Below are 14,330 nucleotides of genomic sequence, written 5' to 3' on the forward strand. Positions count from 1 at the left end.
CAGAGTTTCAATACTTAAGGTATGGCTTTAGGAAGATGAAATAAAGGAGTGGAGAATTTTTCTAGAATTTTCTAGAGGTTTTTAGAATTGTTAGAGAATTTATAAAATTATTGGGTTTTATTGGGAATTACACTAATTTATTAGGAATTAAATAAAATTAAATAGAAATTTGTTTTACTAAGAAAAAACCTATTTAAGGATTTATCATAATTATTAAAGAATTTCTAGAATTGTTATCATCAAGGAAAACCCTATTTTAAGTTTGATTGAATTAACCAAATTATTTTCCTATTGAAAAAGATATTTATTGCGTTGGCTGAGATCAACATGGGTATTCAAAAGAAAAGGAAAAACACGATGTTGACTAGGTGCTGACTAGGTGCTGACTAGGCTGACACATCGGATAGAAAGGTGATGTGGCATTGGCATGGCTGGTGATGTGGTGATTGACAAGGCAGCTAAGTCAGATTGAACTTCATTAAATCTAGTGCCCTCATCTAACATCCAACGGTTGTGATCTATCTGTTCGAAATGGTACATGAGGATCTAATCCTAGTCGGACAGGAGCGATCAAACGACAATGGAGAGGCCTAATCGTAATGCTCGACCTTTGAAGGTGAGCGGCGGAAGACGGTCTTAGGGTGTTGATGGTCTCGTTTGGGGGCTCAGTTGGCGTCAGGGTGGTCTGCAGAAGCTCGGTGGCGGTGAGGTGTCTCGACGGCGGCTCAAGCTCATCATGAGGGCTTCTGGGCATCGCTTGGGCTACAAAGACTTGGGCGAAAGATCGTGGAAGGCTTTGTGGTACTTAGGAGGGTCTCGGGAGGGGGTTTATAGTCTAGGAGGTTGGGTTCAACTCGGGCTAGGGTTTGGCAGCCAGTGGCAATTGCACAGGGGATTTTCCATGTGTCGAGCTCCGAATCCATCGCGTGATTGATCTCTTGATCCTCTGTTTGGTTGAGGTTTCCATCATAGCGATCGCTGGGTGATCTCCTTCCTTCTTCGAGCGTTGACTAGGGGGGCGGAATGACACTAGAGGGAGGAAAGCGGGCACGGTCGCACGGGCGCGGAGACAAGCCAAGACCGCGGATGGCCTAATAGAGGGAAGCGGGGGGAGAAGAAGAGACAGGTCGCGGCATCTGGCTTCGGCCCAGAGAGGAAGTGGCATAGGCTAGGGGAGGGAGAGAGGAAGGGGGAGGCCAAGGTGTCGGGTTGGACTTGGTAAAGAGAGCAGAGGGGATAGGTTGGCCAGGGAGAGAGTTGATTTCGGCCGAGTGAGTTTATTCTTTTGCTTTCTATTTTCTGTTTTCTCTTTTTTATATTTCTTTCCATTTCCTTATCCTTTCCCATTTTCTTCTATTTTTCCTGATATTTCTTTAATTACTTTATTTATTTTCTCTGCACTAGGTTAACTTATTAAATGATTTACTTACTGATCTATTTAATTGACTTAATTAGAGGAACATGAATCAAAGGAGAAATATTTATTTATTATTTAATTTCTTTTAGAGAGTTTTTGTATTAGGAAGTTTTTAGGAATTTTGGGCTGTTACAAATGTTTTGTGGATTCATGTGCTTCTACTGATCTGAATCCACCGTCCATGGTTTGATTGGGTTTTTGTTCTTCTCAAGCCGTCAAGATCGAAATTATTTGACACCACGAAGCTGCGGGCGCAGTTTAGTCTTCCAAATATTTTGGGGTTCAACTGTAGGATCCGTAGTCGGCCCCTGTCGTCAGACAACGCTTTGATGGGCAGGGCAGATGTTCTTGCACTATGTAGGATCTGTAAAGTTTGTTATTGGATACTCCGCAAAGATCGTTGCTTGGGGCAGATGGCTTGAGCGTGGAGCTCTTAATAGGTGTTCAATTAGTTGTTGAATTGCTGTTTTTCCATCTTGCTCACTGGGAAGTTACACGTGTAGGGAAATCAAACTTAGCTCGGTTGGCAAGTCACCAAAGGTGGTGCGAGCCGGTTGGGGATTAATCCCCTGCACTTATAAATAGGTCTCACATGAAGATCGGGCTTAGGGTCTGTTTGTTTCAGCTAGGGATTCTGAAAAGCAGCTTATAAAAGCTGGATTGTTAAAAGCTGGATTGTGAAAAGCTGGATTGTGAAAAGCTTTTAGACTGTAGATTCTAAAAAAATTTAATGGACAGTTTAGTAAAATGGACTTTCACAATCTATCAAAAGCTGAGGAAAACCAGCTTCTCAGATTCTCACAATCCAACCAGCAGATTTTAAAAAGCTATAACCAAAAGCTGCCTGTTTGTTTCAGCTTCGGATTATAAAAGCTGAAAGCCAGAATCCGAAGCTGAAACAAACAGGGCCTTAGACTCTTATCTTAAAAAAAAGTTCCACTTGTGGTAGTAACTTTGGTTGGCTATAGATTTGTTCGCTCTTTTGATGGTTAGAAGGATTATATTATTGAATGGGAACATGGAATCGCATGTCAATTTCCTTTATTTGTATTGAAGTCGAAAGCTGATATATTGTTTGGGTTAATTTTCAAAATGTCCGAGCACAGTTTGCAATCCATAGGTTTTGGGTACTTGATGGGCATGAGTATGAGCATGAATTTTCATCCGTCAGCCTTCACAGGCATGGGTCAAGTAAGAGATTTCAGTGGTGAGTCGGGCACCAGTCTGTTTCACCCGTACTAGATCCAACACATTGCCATCACTAGTTGAGAACTTATGGAGGTGAGGAAGAAAGGAATAAGATACTGACGAGTAGACCTAGTATACGGTGTGGTCCAATTTTTGCGGAACCTCATTAGAATGGGGCTAGAGGCTAATGTGCACGGTTTCGATGGTTCAAGATGATAAATTTATGTTTTTATTAGAGAGCACAAGTTAGACGTATGCACTTACTATACTAATGCCTAAACAAGATTGGATGTCTGGTTTTCGAGTCTAAGGGAAGCTGAGGGCAATAGTTGAGGGAGGTTAAATAGATTTTTTTCGTAGGGAAAATTCCCTCCCAAGCGGTTTGTGGGCTCAATTCGCGGCCTAAAATGCAAGCCCAAGGTCAGTAAAATCCCTCCCAAGCCCATCATTGATCGTACCAGTCAGTACATGTGACTGCCTAGGGTTTGCTCGCCTCGCCGGCTCTTTTTGCCCGCACGACTCTGTCTCGCCCTCCTCCGCGTCCACGACGACGACGAGGTAAGCTTTGCCACCGCCGCCGCCTCCTCTCCTTTGCACCCTCTTACTTCGTCGTCACCTACCGCGCTCCGTCGCTCGCGCCCCTAGGTTCTCGCTTCCCCCCTGCGGCGCGGCGTTTAGGTCTGCGCGATCCATCCTGGTCTCCGTTGTCGTGGAATCGGTGGCCGCTTCGGGCTCCCAGCCGATGGCGCGCCACCGATTCGCGACGTGTCGGGGCCGATTTGGTGCGTTAGGGTTTCGGCTGGCTCGGTGTGGCGACGGGGAGGGCTGGGGAGGTCTTGATTTTGGCGCCTTTCTTCGTGATCTGCGTTGTGCCTGCATCGCTCTGAGGTAGATTTGATCTCTCTGCCAAGGTACCTCTGCTTGTGGCTGCAGTTTGTTTAGGCTCTAGTGGTTCATACGATTCAGGGTACTAGTGCTGTCATGTTGTGGTCTTGGTTACATTTGTCACCTGCTCAACTTGTGCCTTTTTTTATCCAACTAATCCGATAACCCTTGGATTTATACACGTGTTGTGTCTGTTGCGTGGATTTCCCCCACCAGCTTTTACCTGCCTGCTATATCCGGACCGAATTCTTCAGCTGGTCGTGTAAATGTGATGTGGTATAAGCGCCGAGGTTTATCTACTGTTGGCCAGTATATTTGTTGCATTACAGATAGATTGCGTTTAAGTTTAGGATTCAAATTTTGATACAGATGCATCAATTGTACAGTCTGCAGTGGTCAATTTATCATTGACAAGTCTACCGGGATCTAATCTACTTCATGCAAATACATATATTCATATGTTAAATGGGGACCTCTTTTTCATAGGGTTCAATAGGAACAGAAATGTGGCACACAACATTTTTGGTTAGCATAGAAATTTCTTGAAAACAAACATATGGTCTTCCCCTCTTCTTTTGTTAAGCAAAACTATCTGTGCGAAATACAGTTGCTCAGTTGTTATGTTTGGTTTCCTTGGTTTTTTGTTTCTCTAATATCCATATATTCAATAGCAATAATTATACAAGGTTTTTTTCCCATAAGCCTCAAACATCAGAGATCTATCTAGAAGTTATAGTCAACTGAAATGCCCTAATCTGTTGTGTGCAAAATTAGCCCCAAAACTCAGTTTGCTAATTAATTGGAGGTTGTTCAAAACTTCAACATCCTGTAGTAGCATCCTTCAGGTTTTATGCATTGCGTTGTGTTATGGACCCATGATACATTGTTCCTTTCATTTTTGTCTTCTCAATGCGTTACTGCCCTCCTTGTTGTGTTTCGCCCATTGCAAGTGTTATTTTTTGCACTTTTCTGCTTGTGATATTGTCTTTTCAAATCCCTTAAGTATTTTCTACATGCAACACAAATCAAAATAATGGTACCACTCTCCTGCAACTGAGCGGTTTGCTACAGATGGCTGGAATGTCAAGAGCCCCCCCGAATGGTTCTGTTTATGTGTGCAATCTGCCTCCTGGAACTGATGAGACTATGTTGGCTGAATATTTTGGCACCATAGGGTTGCTAAAGGTATGGGTCTTACCAGGTAACATTTTTGCAACCACTACAAAATCCTTCAAGATTCTGTGTACCTTTTTCAATCCCATTTCATGAAAATTTTGTCTCTTCTCTGCTGCCAAATCACAACAGAAGGACAAGAGGACCGGCCACCCAAAAATTTGGATATACAGGGACAAAGTTACCAATGAACCAAAGGGTGATGCAACAGTCACCTATGAGGATCCACATGCTGCTTCAGCTGCTGTGGAATGGTTCAATAACAAGGATTTCCATGGAAGCACTATTCAGGTTCACATAGCTGAGTCAAAAAGCAAAGATACATTTGATAACTCCGCGAATTTGAACATCGCTGCTGATGTTGGTGGACAAGATGAATCGGATTATGCGGCAGGCAGAGGTAGAGGACGTGGTGATGCTCCGGGAAAGGCTTGGCAGCAAGATGGGGATTGGATGTGTCCAAATACAAGGTCTGTTATGATTGGTGAGCAACTTATCTATCACTTCAGTTCACTTGTTGACTAGTATGGTCTTCACTGGGTATTCTTTTCTTTCTGATATGATTTCTTCTTTCAGTTGTGGCAATGTAAATTTTGCCTTCCGTGGTGTTTGTAATCGCTGTGGAGCCGCTCGCCCTTCTGGTGTTGGTGGAACTGGTGGTGGTGGTAGGGGTAGAGGCCGTGGTAGCACTGACGCAAGAGGAAGCAGCCGTGCTGGCGCAGCTGCTGTTGGTGGTCCACCTGGACTGTTTGGTCCGAACGATTGGTCATGTCCAATGTAAGAGGCTAAGAGCTTATGTTCTTCTGTTTCGAAGTTTTGATACATCTCTTGAGTTCAATCTTTTACATTCATTTGTATGCATCATGTAATTGCTGCCCCATGAAACCAATGAGATAGTGCTTTCCATGACTCTTTATTACACGCTTGTTTATAGCTCAAACTTCATTGCTGCCTTCTGTATCTGCAGCAATTTTGTATTTTACTATAAACCTGCTATCTGAAATGATCTGAAACATAACTTCATTTTGTGTTCCAGGTGTGGCAACATAAACTGGGCTAAGCGGATGAAATGTAATATATGTAACACCTCCAAGCCTGGTACCAATGAAGGTGGTGTAAGGTAAGGACAAGGTGCATACACTATTTGCATGTGACCGGTTCATAATCACGATAATTAAAAATTTTGGAATATAAATTATACTTTAGCAGTTAAAGTAAACATCTTGTGAATTATAATAAGAATTCATGTAAAGAATAGCTGCATTTGTTATATCTAGTGTGGGATTGATGAGGCTTGTTTTCTTAATAGCTAAACATCATGCTTTTACACCCAATGCACTCACTGCCAGGTTGATTGTTGCCACACATCAACAATAGGATAGTCCTTGAAAAACAGAGATCAATTGAGGTGATATTCGCCCTTGTTGTGACCAGTTTTTGGCTTTGGGGCACAAAACTGGACTCGAAGTAGGTGCAATGCCACAACACTTTGGCCCATCAGTTTGGTCATGACTGAATCTGTGGACCTCCGACAATAGCGATGAGCATGGCTAGTTGTGAATCATGCAAGTGCATTGTTTGCCAAATTTCATTTTAAAAATGGCTACACGTATGTATAAAACATCACAACTGGGTGTTGTATGTTCATTGTTCAAAAAATCAGTGATCGGTAGCTGCTCAGCCGGCTAGGGAGTAGGGATTAATCGGTTAATCGGGGATTAACTGAATTAATCGGTCGACCATTAATCGGTTGGTATAAAGAACTTATGTAAACATGTATGAGATTCTAAGAACTAACTAGGACAACTAGATGTTACCTTGATGGCTTGATATTGTAGTTTTGATGACAAATTCTTGATTGGAAGGCGATAAATCTGCAAAAATAAATAACACTATGAGTATGTGCTTCAAATATAAACTATAAATTCCCAAAAAAAAAAAGGGCAGCAACTGTTCTCATTCAACCAAACACATAAAAAATACTCAAAAGTCTCAAATACAAATAAAAAGGATAACAGTCCAGCACACATGATAGCAGTTCACACAATCGCAATTCACACATAGACACATAGCTCATCTAACTCAAATAAGTTCTATGCAGCAAAATAAATAAGTTGACAAGTTGTAGGCTCAAATATCCATTGGTTCATCCTCTTCATTCTCTTTGGTTGAAACCACCCCACCATCATCGGCCTCAAATTCAATCTCTTCCTCCATATTGAACTCTTGTTCGGAATCATCTTTAGAAACAAATTGTTTTACTTTATAGAGCTCTCTAACTCTTTCGCTCCTACGAGGCCCCATTGCTTATGCGCCCCCCATTGCTTCATCAATTACATCATACGACAACCCTGTTGTAGGATCAACCTCTTCATCACATTCATATATCCAATCATGTGCATGGGAAGCATCTTCACCTATAAGGACATCACTATCATCTTTAGAAACAAATTGTTTTACTTCATAGAGCTCTTTAACTCTTTCGCTCCTACGAGGCCCCATTGCTTATGCGGCCCCCATTGCTTCATCAATTACATCATACGACAACCCTGTTGTAGGATCAACCTCTTCATCACATTCATATATCCAATCATGTGCATGGGAAGCATCTTCACCTATAAGGACATCACTATGGATAGAACAGTTCTTTCTTTTGTCCATCATTCTTCCATTGAATTGAACAAAGACTAGATTGCTCACACGACAGACGACACACATCTAGTTTATTTCTCCTCTTTGCATCTACCTTCAAATTGCAAAATAAAAACTAGTGAGGAAAATTTGGTGAGGATTTAGCAAGCTAAAGATTTCAATAGTGGGATTGTGAGAGTTACCATTTCAAATGCGCTCCAATTTCTTTCACATCCAGATGCACTTGAGGTCAAGTTTAGGATCCTGACAGCCATTCTTTGCAACGTAGGAGCTTGCAATCCATAAATTGACCACCACAACCCTACAACTAAGCAAAAATGCATAAGTACGTATATGTATGATAATTTTGCAAGAAAACACAAGCTTACCGGCAGCAAAATTATCATTGTGAATTGCTTTTGTGGCCCCCACCTTCCCAAACATGCCTTGTTGATATCCGAACATAGGAAAGTCTACATTAAGAGCAAAATTTTGCTTATCATCATCTCCATGATAAAACATTTCAATAACATCAATGAAGCCAGTCATGATTTCTACATCTCCAAAGATTGATGTATCCACATATGTATAACGAGGATTCAAGAGGTATGTCGCCATGTGGAATGGAGAATCAAGCCTTACACGCATCTTGTTTTCCATGGCTCAAATGATCACATTAGTCTCTTTCTGAATTTCTCATAGTGAGCTTGATGGCCTTCTTTGCCTCTAAAAGTTCTCCATACATAGAGGACATAGATGTACCATCACTATTGGCCAAGCGAAGCAATTTCACCAATGACTCAAAAACGTTGATGCAAAGAGCAACATTGTTCCAAAAGCCCCTACTCATTATTGTGGCATATGCTGACTTTCCTTGATCTTGTGTGCTTGCATCGTTCCCGAGCCTCACTACAAGCCATTTCTCTTATTTGCTTTTTCTTAGCAAGCAAACTTTGCAAGGTAAGAAATGCGGAAGCGAATCTTGTCACACCCGGCCTAACAATATCTCCCTTTTTAGTATGAATTCTCATCAAGGACAATGTAGTGTGATGCGAATATATAAAATTTGTCATTTCCTTGGCTTTAGTGATTGTAGGAGAGAATTGTTTCAACTTGACAATTGCTTGTACCATTAAATTGAGGGTGAGTTCCACATGAGGTCTAGAATATGTTTGGCCTTTTCTCCTTTAACATCTCCTTTGCTCCCAATGTTATTGGAAGCATTATCCGTGACTACTTGCACAACATTTTTGGGACCTATTTTCTCAATGCACTCATCCACATAACTAAATATGTATGCACTTGTGTCTAGTTCATGTTGATTCAACAAATCCTTAGTTCTTTGTACCTCCTCCAACATCTTTCCCTTAAAATATAATGGGAAGGTTGCTTCCAATTTGGACCATACCGGCCTAGAGCCTCACAAAATTGCTTGAAGTCATCATCATTGACACTATTCAAAGGAATATTTCTCTTGTGCATCCATCTTCCCAAATATTGCCCCACTTTATAAGTTCTCTCCTTGTCAATAGCGTCATTTATATTTTGTTGCCTCTTTATCATAACGATGGATGGATCAATTGGGTTCATAAAATTATCCATAGGCCATGCCTTCTTCGGTGCACTAACACTAAAACTAGTTTCATCAATCTCTTCTACCTCAGCTCCATCTTTTTCAATGGTGACCTCATCTCTTAGCTCTTGCTCATGTTGAACCTTAGCCACTTTCTTAGCCTTTGCTTCGTCAAGAGACTTCTTACACTTCTCTTGCTACTCCTTTGTGGCCTTGCCACAACTTGTCACCTGCCCTTTGACTTGAGCAACATGACACTTTAGCCTAAAAATCCCTCCACCCATTTGCTTTCCACAATTTGCATTGTACTCTGTAAATTATTTGCATCAATCAAGCATCCAAATTCTCATCCTATATCATCTGAATTTCTCCTAAGGACTGTAGCATTTGCAGTTTCACCGATGGTCGTCATTCTTAGTTGTTTCTTGTTTGCAAAAACCAAAAAGGGAGGCTCAGTTCCTCACCCAGCTAATCTATTCAGTACTGATGGGAGGCCACGTGCTACTGCTACCATACTTGGCCTTGAGGAGAGGGTGGCGACATGAGGAGGCAACGGAGCAAGCGGCGGCTTGAGGAAGCAGTGTCGGCTTCAGGAGGGCGACGACTTGTTGGAGGGGCGGCGCTCTGCTGGGTGGCCTGCTGCTGGAGGCGGCGTGGTGCACTAAGTGGCACGCGGCACCCTTCCAGATCCGGTTGGCAAGGAGCGACGACGGTGCGAGGGGCAGGAGCTGAGCTGAGCGGCGGCGTGAGAGGCGGGAGTTGAACTTGTTTAATCGGTGGTCAACCCGATTAATCGGGTTGTTAGACCGATTAATCGGTTGACCAATTTTAGAGCCGATAACAGGCTAATCTACTCGTTGCCCTGCCGATCACCGATTACTTAGCCGATTAATCGGTTGATCGGCCTATTTTTTCATCATTGTGTATGTTACGTCCGTTAAGAGAGCAACATGCGTTTAATTTAACTATTTACCGGAAGGTATATGCTTTAATATTGAGGCTTGTCTCACCAAGTAACTTTTTTTAGGGGTGGCCGGGGTGGTGGGTATAAAGAACTTGATGAAGAAGAACTAGAGGAAGTTAAAAGGCGTCGGAAAGAGGCTGAGGTAGGATGTTTACTGAACATTATATGTTTTGTATGTCACAATCATGTGTTTCCATGTCTAAACGTGGTTTGTATCATAGGACGATGGAGAGATCTATGATGAATTTGGCAACCTCAAAAAGAAATTCCGTGCTAAAGCACTGCATACTGAAGGTGCACAGACTCTTCCTGGGTCTGGACGCGCTGGATGGGAAGTTGAGCAACGTGGTATTCCGCTCTACTTTAAGTCCATTTCTTTAATTCAGACTGTTTTGGGATTATTTATCGTCCAGTTTGTGCTTTTTGGTAAGGTTATGGTATATATATTGTCATGTCACATTTTTGTGTGTTGGGCCCCGGGGGCGAGACGTCCAGAATGTCAGTACCAAAGTTGTTTGTGAATTTGCTTCGATAGTGCTGAACATGAGCTGGTGTTGATCACTGTTGCAGGCTCAGCTGAAAGAGAAGGTAGAGAGAGGAGCAGGGATCGTGGCAGGGACGACCATGACGGAAGGGAGAGCAGGAACAGGGATAGAGGTGGTCACGGAAGGGAGCGGCACCGGAGCCGAAGCCATGACAGGGAAAGGGGGAGGGACTGGGGCAGAGATCATGACCACGAGAGAAGTCGGGAGCGTGACCGTGATCGCCACAGGTGAAGAGACATGATAGGATTTTTCAACAACAGTGACTTTTCGTTGCCGTGGGACCCGTGATATTGTGTTATTAACTGGGGGCGTGCATTATTTCTCTGGACCTGATGTTGCTTCGAATGATTTGTTGCACTGGCATACGTTAATCTGACATCTTTCTTCTCTGATTACTTAAGCTGCAACATCTATATTATCAGGCCTTCTCATAACGAGTGGATGTGTAACAAAAGGCGAGTGATAAAATTTGACTATTCCGCAGTAGAAGTTGGTAGCAGCTTGTCAATGCAAGTATTGGATTTGTCGGGGACATTTCTTTATATTTTAACCTTTTTCCAAACTATTTCTAAAAATGAACTCCAAAACTGTTTCTAATTTTGACCCTCGGGTCCGTGCCAGCAGGAGCTGACGATGAACATGTCAGAGCCAATGCTAGTGGCGCTGAGGTCTTTGTAATGATAAATGAACAAATGATGCGAACTTTTTTCTTTTATTGATGATTGTTATATATTTATATATATTGGAGGGGTGTTGTAGGTGAAGACATTCCTCTGAATATACACCATTCTACAAATAATCGTTCAGAAATGTTAGGCTTACATCATTTGATTTCTAGTACTCTCCCTTATCGATGTTAGTCTATGTACTTATATATTTTATCTTTAAAGTTTCTCTAAAAACTATGAGAAAAATATGAGAAGAGTAATAGTAATATGCTGTTAAATTTTTTTTGAACCTAGTAGAAAAATAATGAGAAAATGATACAACATATGTTATTATTATCTTTTTTTAACTCATATGAGAAAATTTTATAAAAAGAAAACCTATAAGCGAGTTTAGAGAACAATAGATATGTTTTGTATACCTTCTTTAAAAATCCCGATAGAGAAAATAAGAGGTATGGTATATGATTTTGTGTTGATATTATTTTATTAAAAAAATTTATAAGAAACTTTGTAAGTAAAACTTATAAAAGGAAAAGAGTACAATATGATATATGAACAGGTTAAATTCAGGAGAAGACTTCCCTGATTCTTGCAAATCTCGAAACCGTCACATACCAATACCATGAACATATTTTTGAAATGTTGAAGTTGGTAAGAATTTTGTGAATAAATCTACGAGATTATCACAAGATTTAATTTGTAAGATGTTTATCTTCCCATTTTATTGTAACTCATGAGGATAAAACAATTTAGGGGCAATATACTTAGTGATATTGCTCTTTATGTAACTTGTTTGTATCTGAGCAACACAAGCAGCATTATCTTCGTAGCTAATGGTAGGTGATTCAGTAGAACCAATACCACATGACTGTTGTATGTGGTTTGTCATTCTGCGAAGCCACATGCATTCATATGATGCCTCATATAATACAATTATTTTAGAATGATTGATGGATGTAGCCACTAGAGTCTGTTTTGAAGACTTCTATAAAATAGTTGTCCCACCATGTAAGAGATTTTTGCAAAGGTTTCATTTACGCCTAATCCATATCGAACATGAAGCCTGTCTGTGATCTGGCATTATGGGGATCTGATAAGTAGGCAGCATCAGTGTATCCAACCATATTTGAATCTTGGTTTTTTTGAAATTGAAAGAATAGACCAAGATCTTTGGTACCTTGGAGATATCAAAAGATATTCTTGACTCCTGCCCAATAGCGTTTAGTTGGAGCAGCGCTACGCCTAACTAGTAAGTTCACTGCAAATGTGATATCAGGTCTGGTGCAATTTGCAAGATACATAAGTGCTTCGATGGCACTGAGATACGAAACCTCGGGTCTCAATATCTCTTCTCCATCTTCCCGTGGTCTAAATTGATCTTTCTCCATGTCTAGTGATCGAACAACCATGGGGGTTTTAGATAGATATGATTTGTTCATATTGAATTTCTCTAATATTTTCTGGACATAGGCAGCTTGGTGTACCATAACTCTTGAGGGAAGGTGCTCGAGTTATAGACCCAAGAAAAATTTGGTTTTACCCAAATCCTTCATCTCGAATTCCGTCTTTAGATGATCACGTGCTTCATCGATATCTTGTGCGTTGTCAATGATGTTTAGGTCATCAACATACACATAGATAATACAAAATCTTGTCAATAATTTCTTGATCGACTGTTTTAAGCCATATAGTGACTTATTAAGCTCTACACAATATATGTTGCGATTTGCGTTTGGATTCAGAATTTGGATTCCATTGGGAACCTTCATGTATATGTCCGAATCAAGTGACCCATATAGATATACGGTCACTACATCCATCAACTGCATAGATAGATGATTTTGAACTACCAATGAGATAAGATATCGGAATGTGATTTCACTCATGACCGGAGAATATGTTTCATTGAAATCAATGCCGGTTCTCTGCGTGAACCCTTGTGCTACTAGCCTTGCTTTGTATCTCACCACCTCGTTGTTCTCATTCCGTTTTCGGACGAAAACCCATTTGAATTCCACAGGGAAGACATTTGGAGGTGTAAGTATTACTTTTGTGAATACCTCTTTTTTGTGAGCGAGGCTATCCCTGTTTGGATTGCATCCTTCTATTGAGTCCACTCCGAGCGTTGTTTACACTCTGCCATGGTCTTAGGATCTGGATCATTTTGGAGGTTGTTTGCAATCATAGTGGAGAAGTATGTGTCGATAATTATAGTCTTTCAGACATATGATTCTCCAGAATCTAGATAGTTGGTGGAATTTTCATGTACCCTTGGTGACTGTTCGTGATTTCCCAATACGTTTGAGTCAGGGTATTCTGATGTCCCAGCATCATTAATTGAGTGCACTTTTGAGCTAGGTTGTGGATGCTGCCCATCCACTGGGTGTATACTACCCATTGGCTGTCTGTCAACTTAAGGTTGATTTGCACTTACTGTTTCAGAGGGTTTCTTCATCTGTTTCTTTTGGCGCTTGCAAGAAGCTGTATCCTCCTTTGTGGCCGTACTTCTCCCTCTCTTATTTTGAATAGGGAGTTGAGTGGTTTTTTATTGATATATCCACTCTTTCGGGCACATTTTTGGCAGGATTATAGGATTTTGTGGCACCATTGTAGTCAGTAAATGCATCTTGCAGGTTATTTGCAATATATTGTAAATTGATGATTTTTTGAACTTGGAGTTCAGATTCTTGAGTACGTGGATCTAAGGTGGAACAATTGATTTCCTAGTATTCTTTCTGGTATTTAAAATCTCCCTCTAATGCTGAGAAATGGTCCTCATTGAATATACAATCAGCATACCGAGCCGTGAATAGGTCCCATGCGAGGGGCTTGAGGTATTTAATGATCGACAGAGATTGATACCCCACATAAATCCCTAATTTCCTATGTGGGCCTATGGATGTACGCTACGGTGGTGAGATCGGTATGTATGTAGCGCAACCGAATTTACGCAGATGGGAAATACTTGGTGGATTTTCACATACTGATTGTAGAGGGGAAGTACTATGATATGCAGTAGGTCACAATTGAATTAAGTCAGCAGCGTGTAAAACTGCATGACCCCAACAAAAGTTGGTAAATTGCAATTCTGTATTAAGAGTCGTGCAATGAGCTTAATTCTTTTGATAAGGGATTCTACCAAACCATTTTGAGTATGGATATATGGAATAGAATGCTGAACTTGAATTCCTGGGGTCATACAATAGTCATTGAAGGCATGTGAGGAGAATTCTGCAGCATTATCCATTCGAATTGATTGAATTCGATGTTCAGGATAATGTGCTCG

General features: G+C 41.1%; 1 protein-coding gene across 2 annotated transcripts; it reads left to right on the forward strand.

Moving 5' to 3' along the window:
• Positions 1–3,024: 3,024 nt before the first annotated feature.
• On the forward strand, positions 3,025–10,771 carry LOC133901617 (transcription initiation factor TFIID subunit 15-like). Of its 2 annotated transcripts, none has more exons than XM_062343037.1 (8): positions 3,025–3,163; positions 4,562–4,675; positions 4,796–5,133; positions 5,240–5,440; positions 5,700–5,783; positions 9,895–9,973; positions 10,053–10,179; positions 10,402–10,771. In XM_062343037.1, exons 2-8 carry the CDS (start codon positions 4,562–4,564, stop codon positions 10,605–10,607), a joined length of 1,149 nt encoding a protein of 382 aa, XP_062199021.1. In that variant the 5' UTR covers positions 3,025–3,163; the 3' UTR covers positions 10,608–10,771. The 2 variants fall into 2 exon arrangements, with proteins under 2 accessions (XP_062199021.1, XP_062199022.1); XM_062343038.1 differs by having other exon boundaries at positions 10,053–10,176.
• Positions 10,772–14,330: the final 3,559 nt, after the last annotated feature.

This window comes from Phragmites australis, chromosome 20 (genome assembly GCF_958298935.1).
Source record: "Phragmites australis chromosome 20, lpPhrAust1.1, whole genome shotgun sequence".
Lineage (NCBI taxonomy): Eukaryota > Viridiplantae > Streptophyta > Magnoliopsida > Poales > Poaceae > Phragmites > Phragmites australis.

What these genes read in the sequence shown, in the direction of transcription:
- LOC133901617 (XM_062343037.1), top strand. Translation starts at nt 4,562, where the DNA reads ATGGCTGGAATGTCAAGAGCCCCCCCGAATGGTTCTGTTTATGTGTGC. An exon ending in GCACCATAGGGTTGCTAAAG is followed by an intron (nt 4,676 to 4,795) that starts GTATGGGTCTTA and finishes AAATCACAACAG; the next exon opens with AAGGACAAGAGGACCGGCCA. An exon ending in TGGATGTGTCCAAATACAAG is followed by an intron (nt 5,134 to 5,239) that starts GTCTGTTATGAT and finishes TTCTTCTTTCAG; the next exon opens with TTGTGGCAATGTAAATTTTG.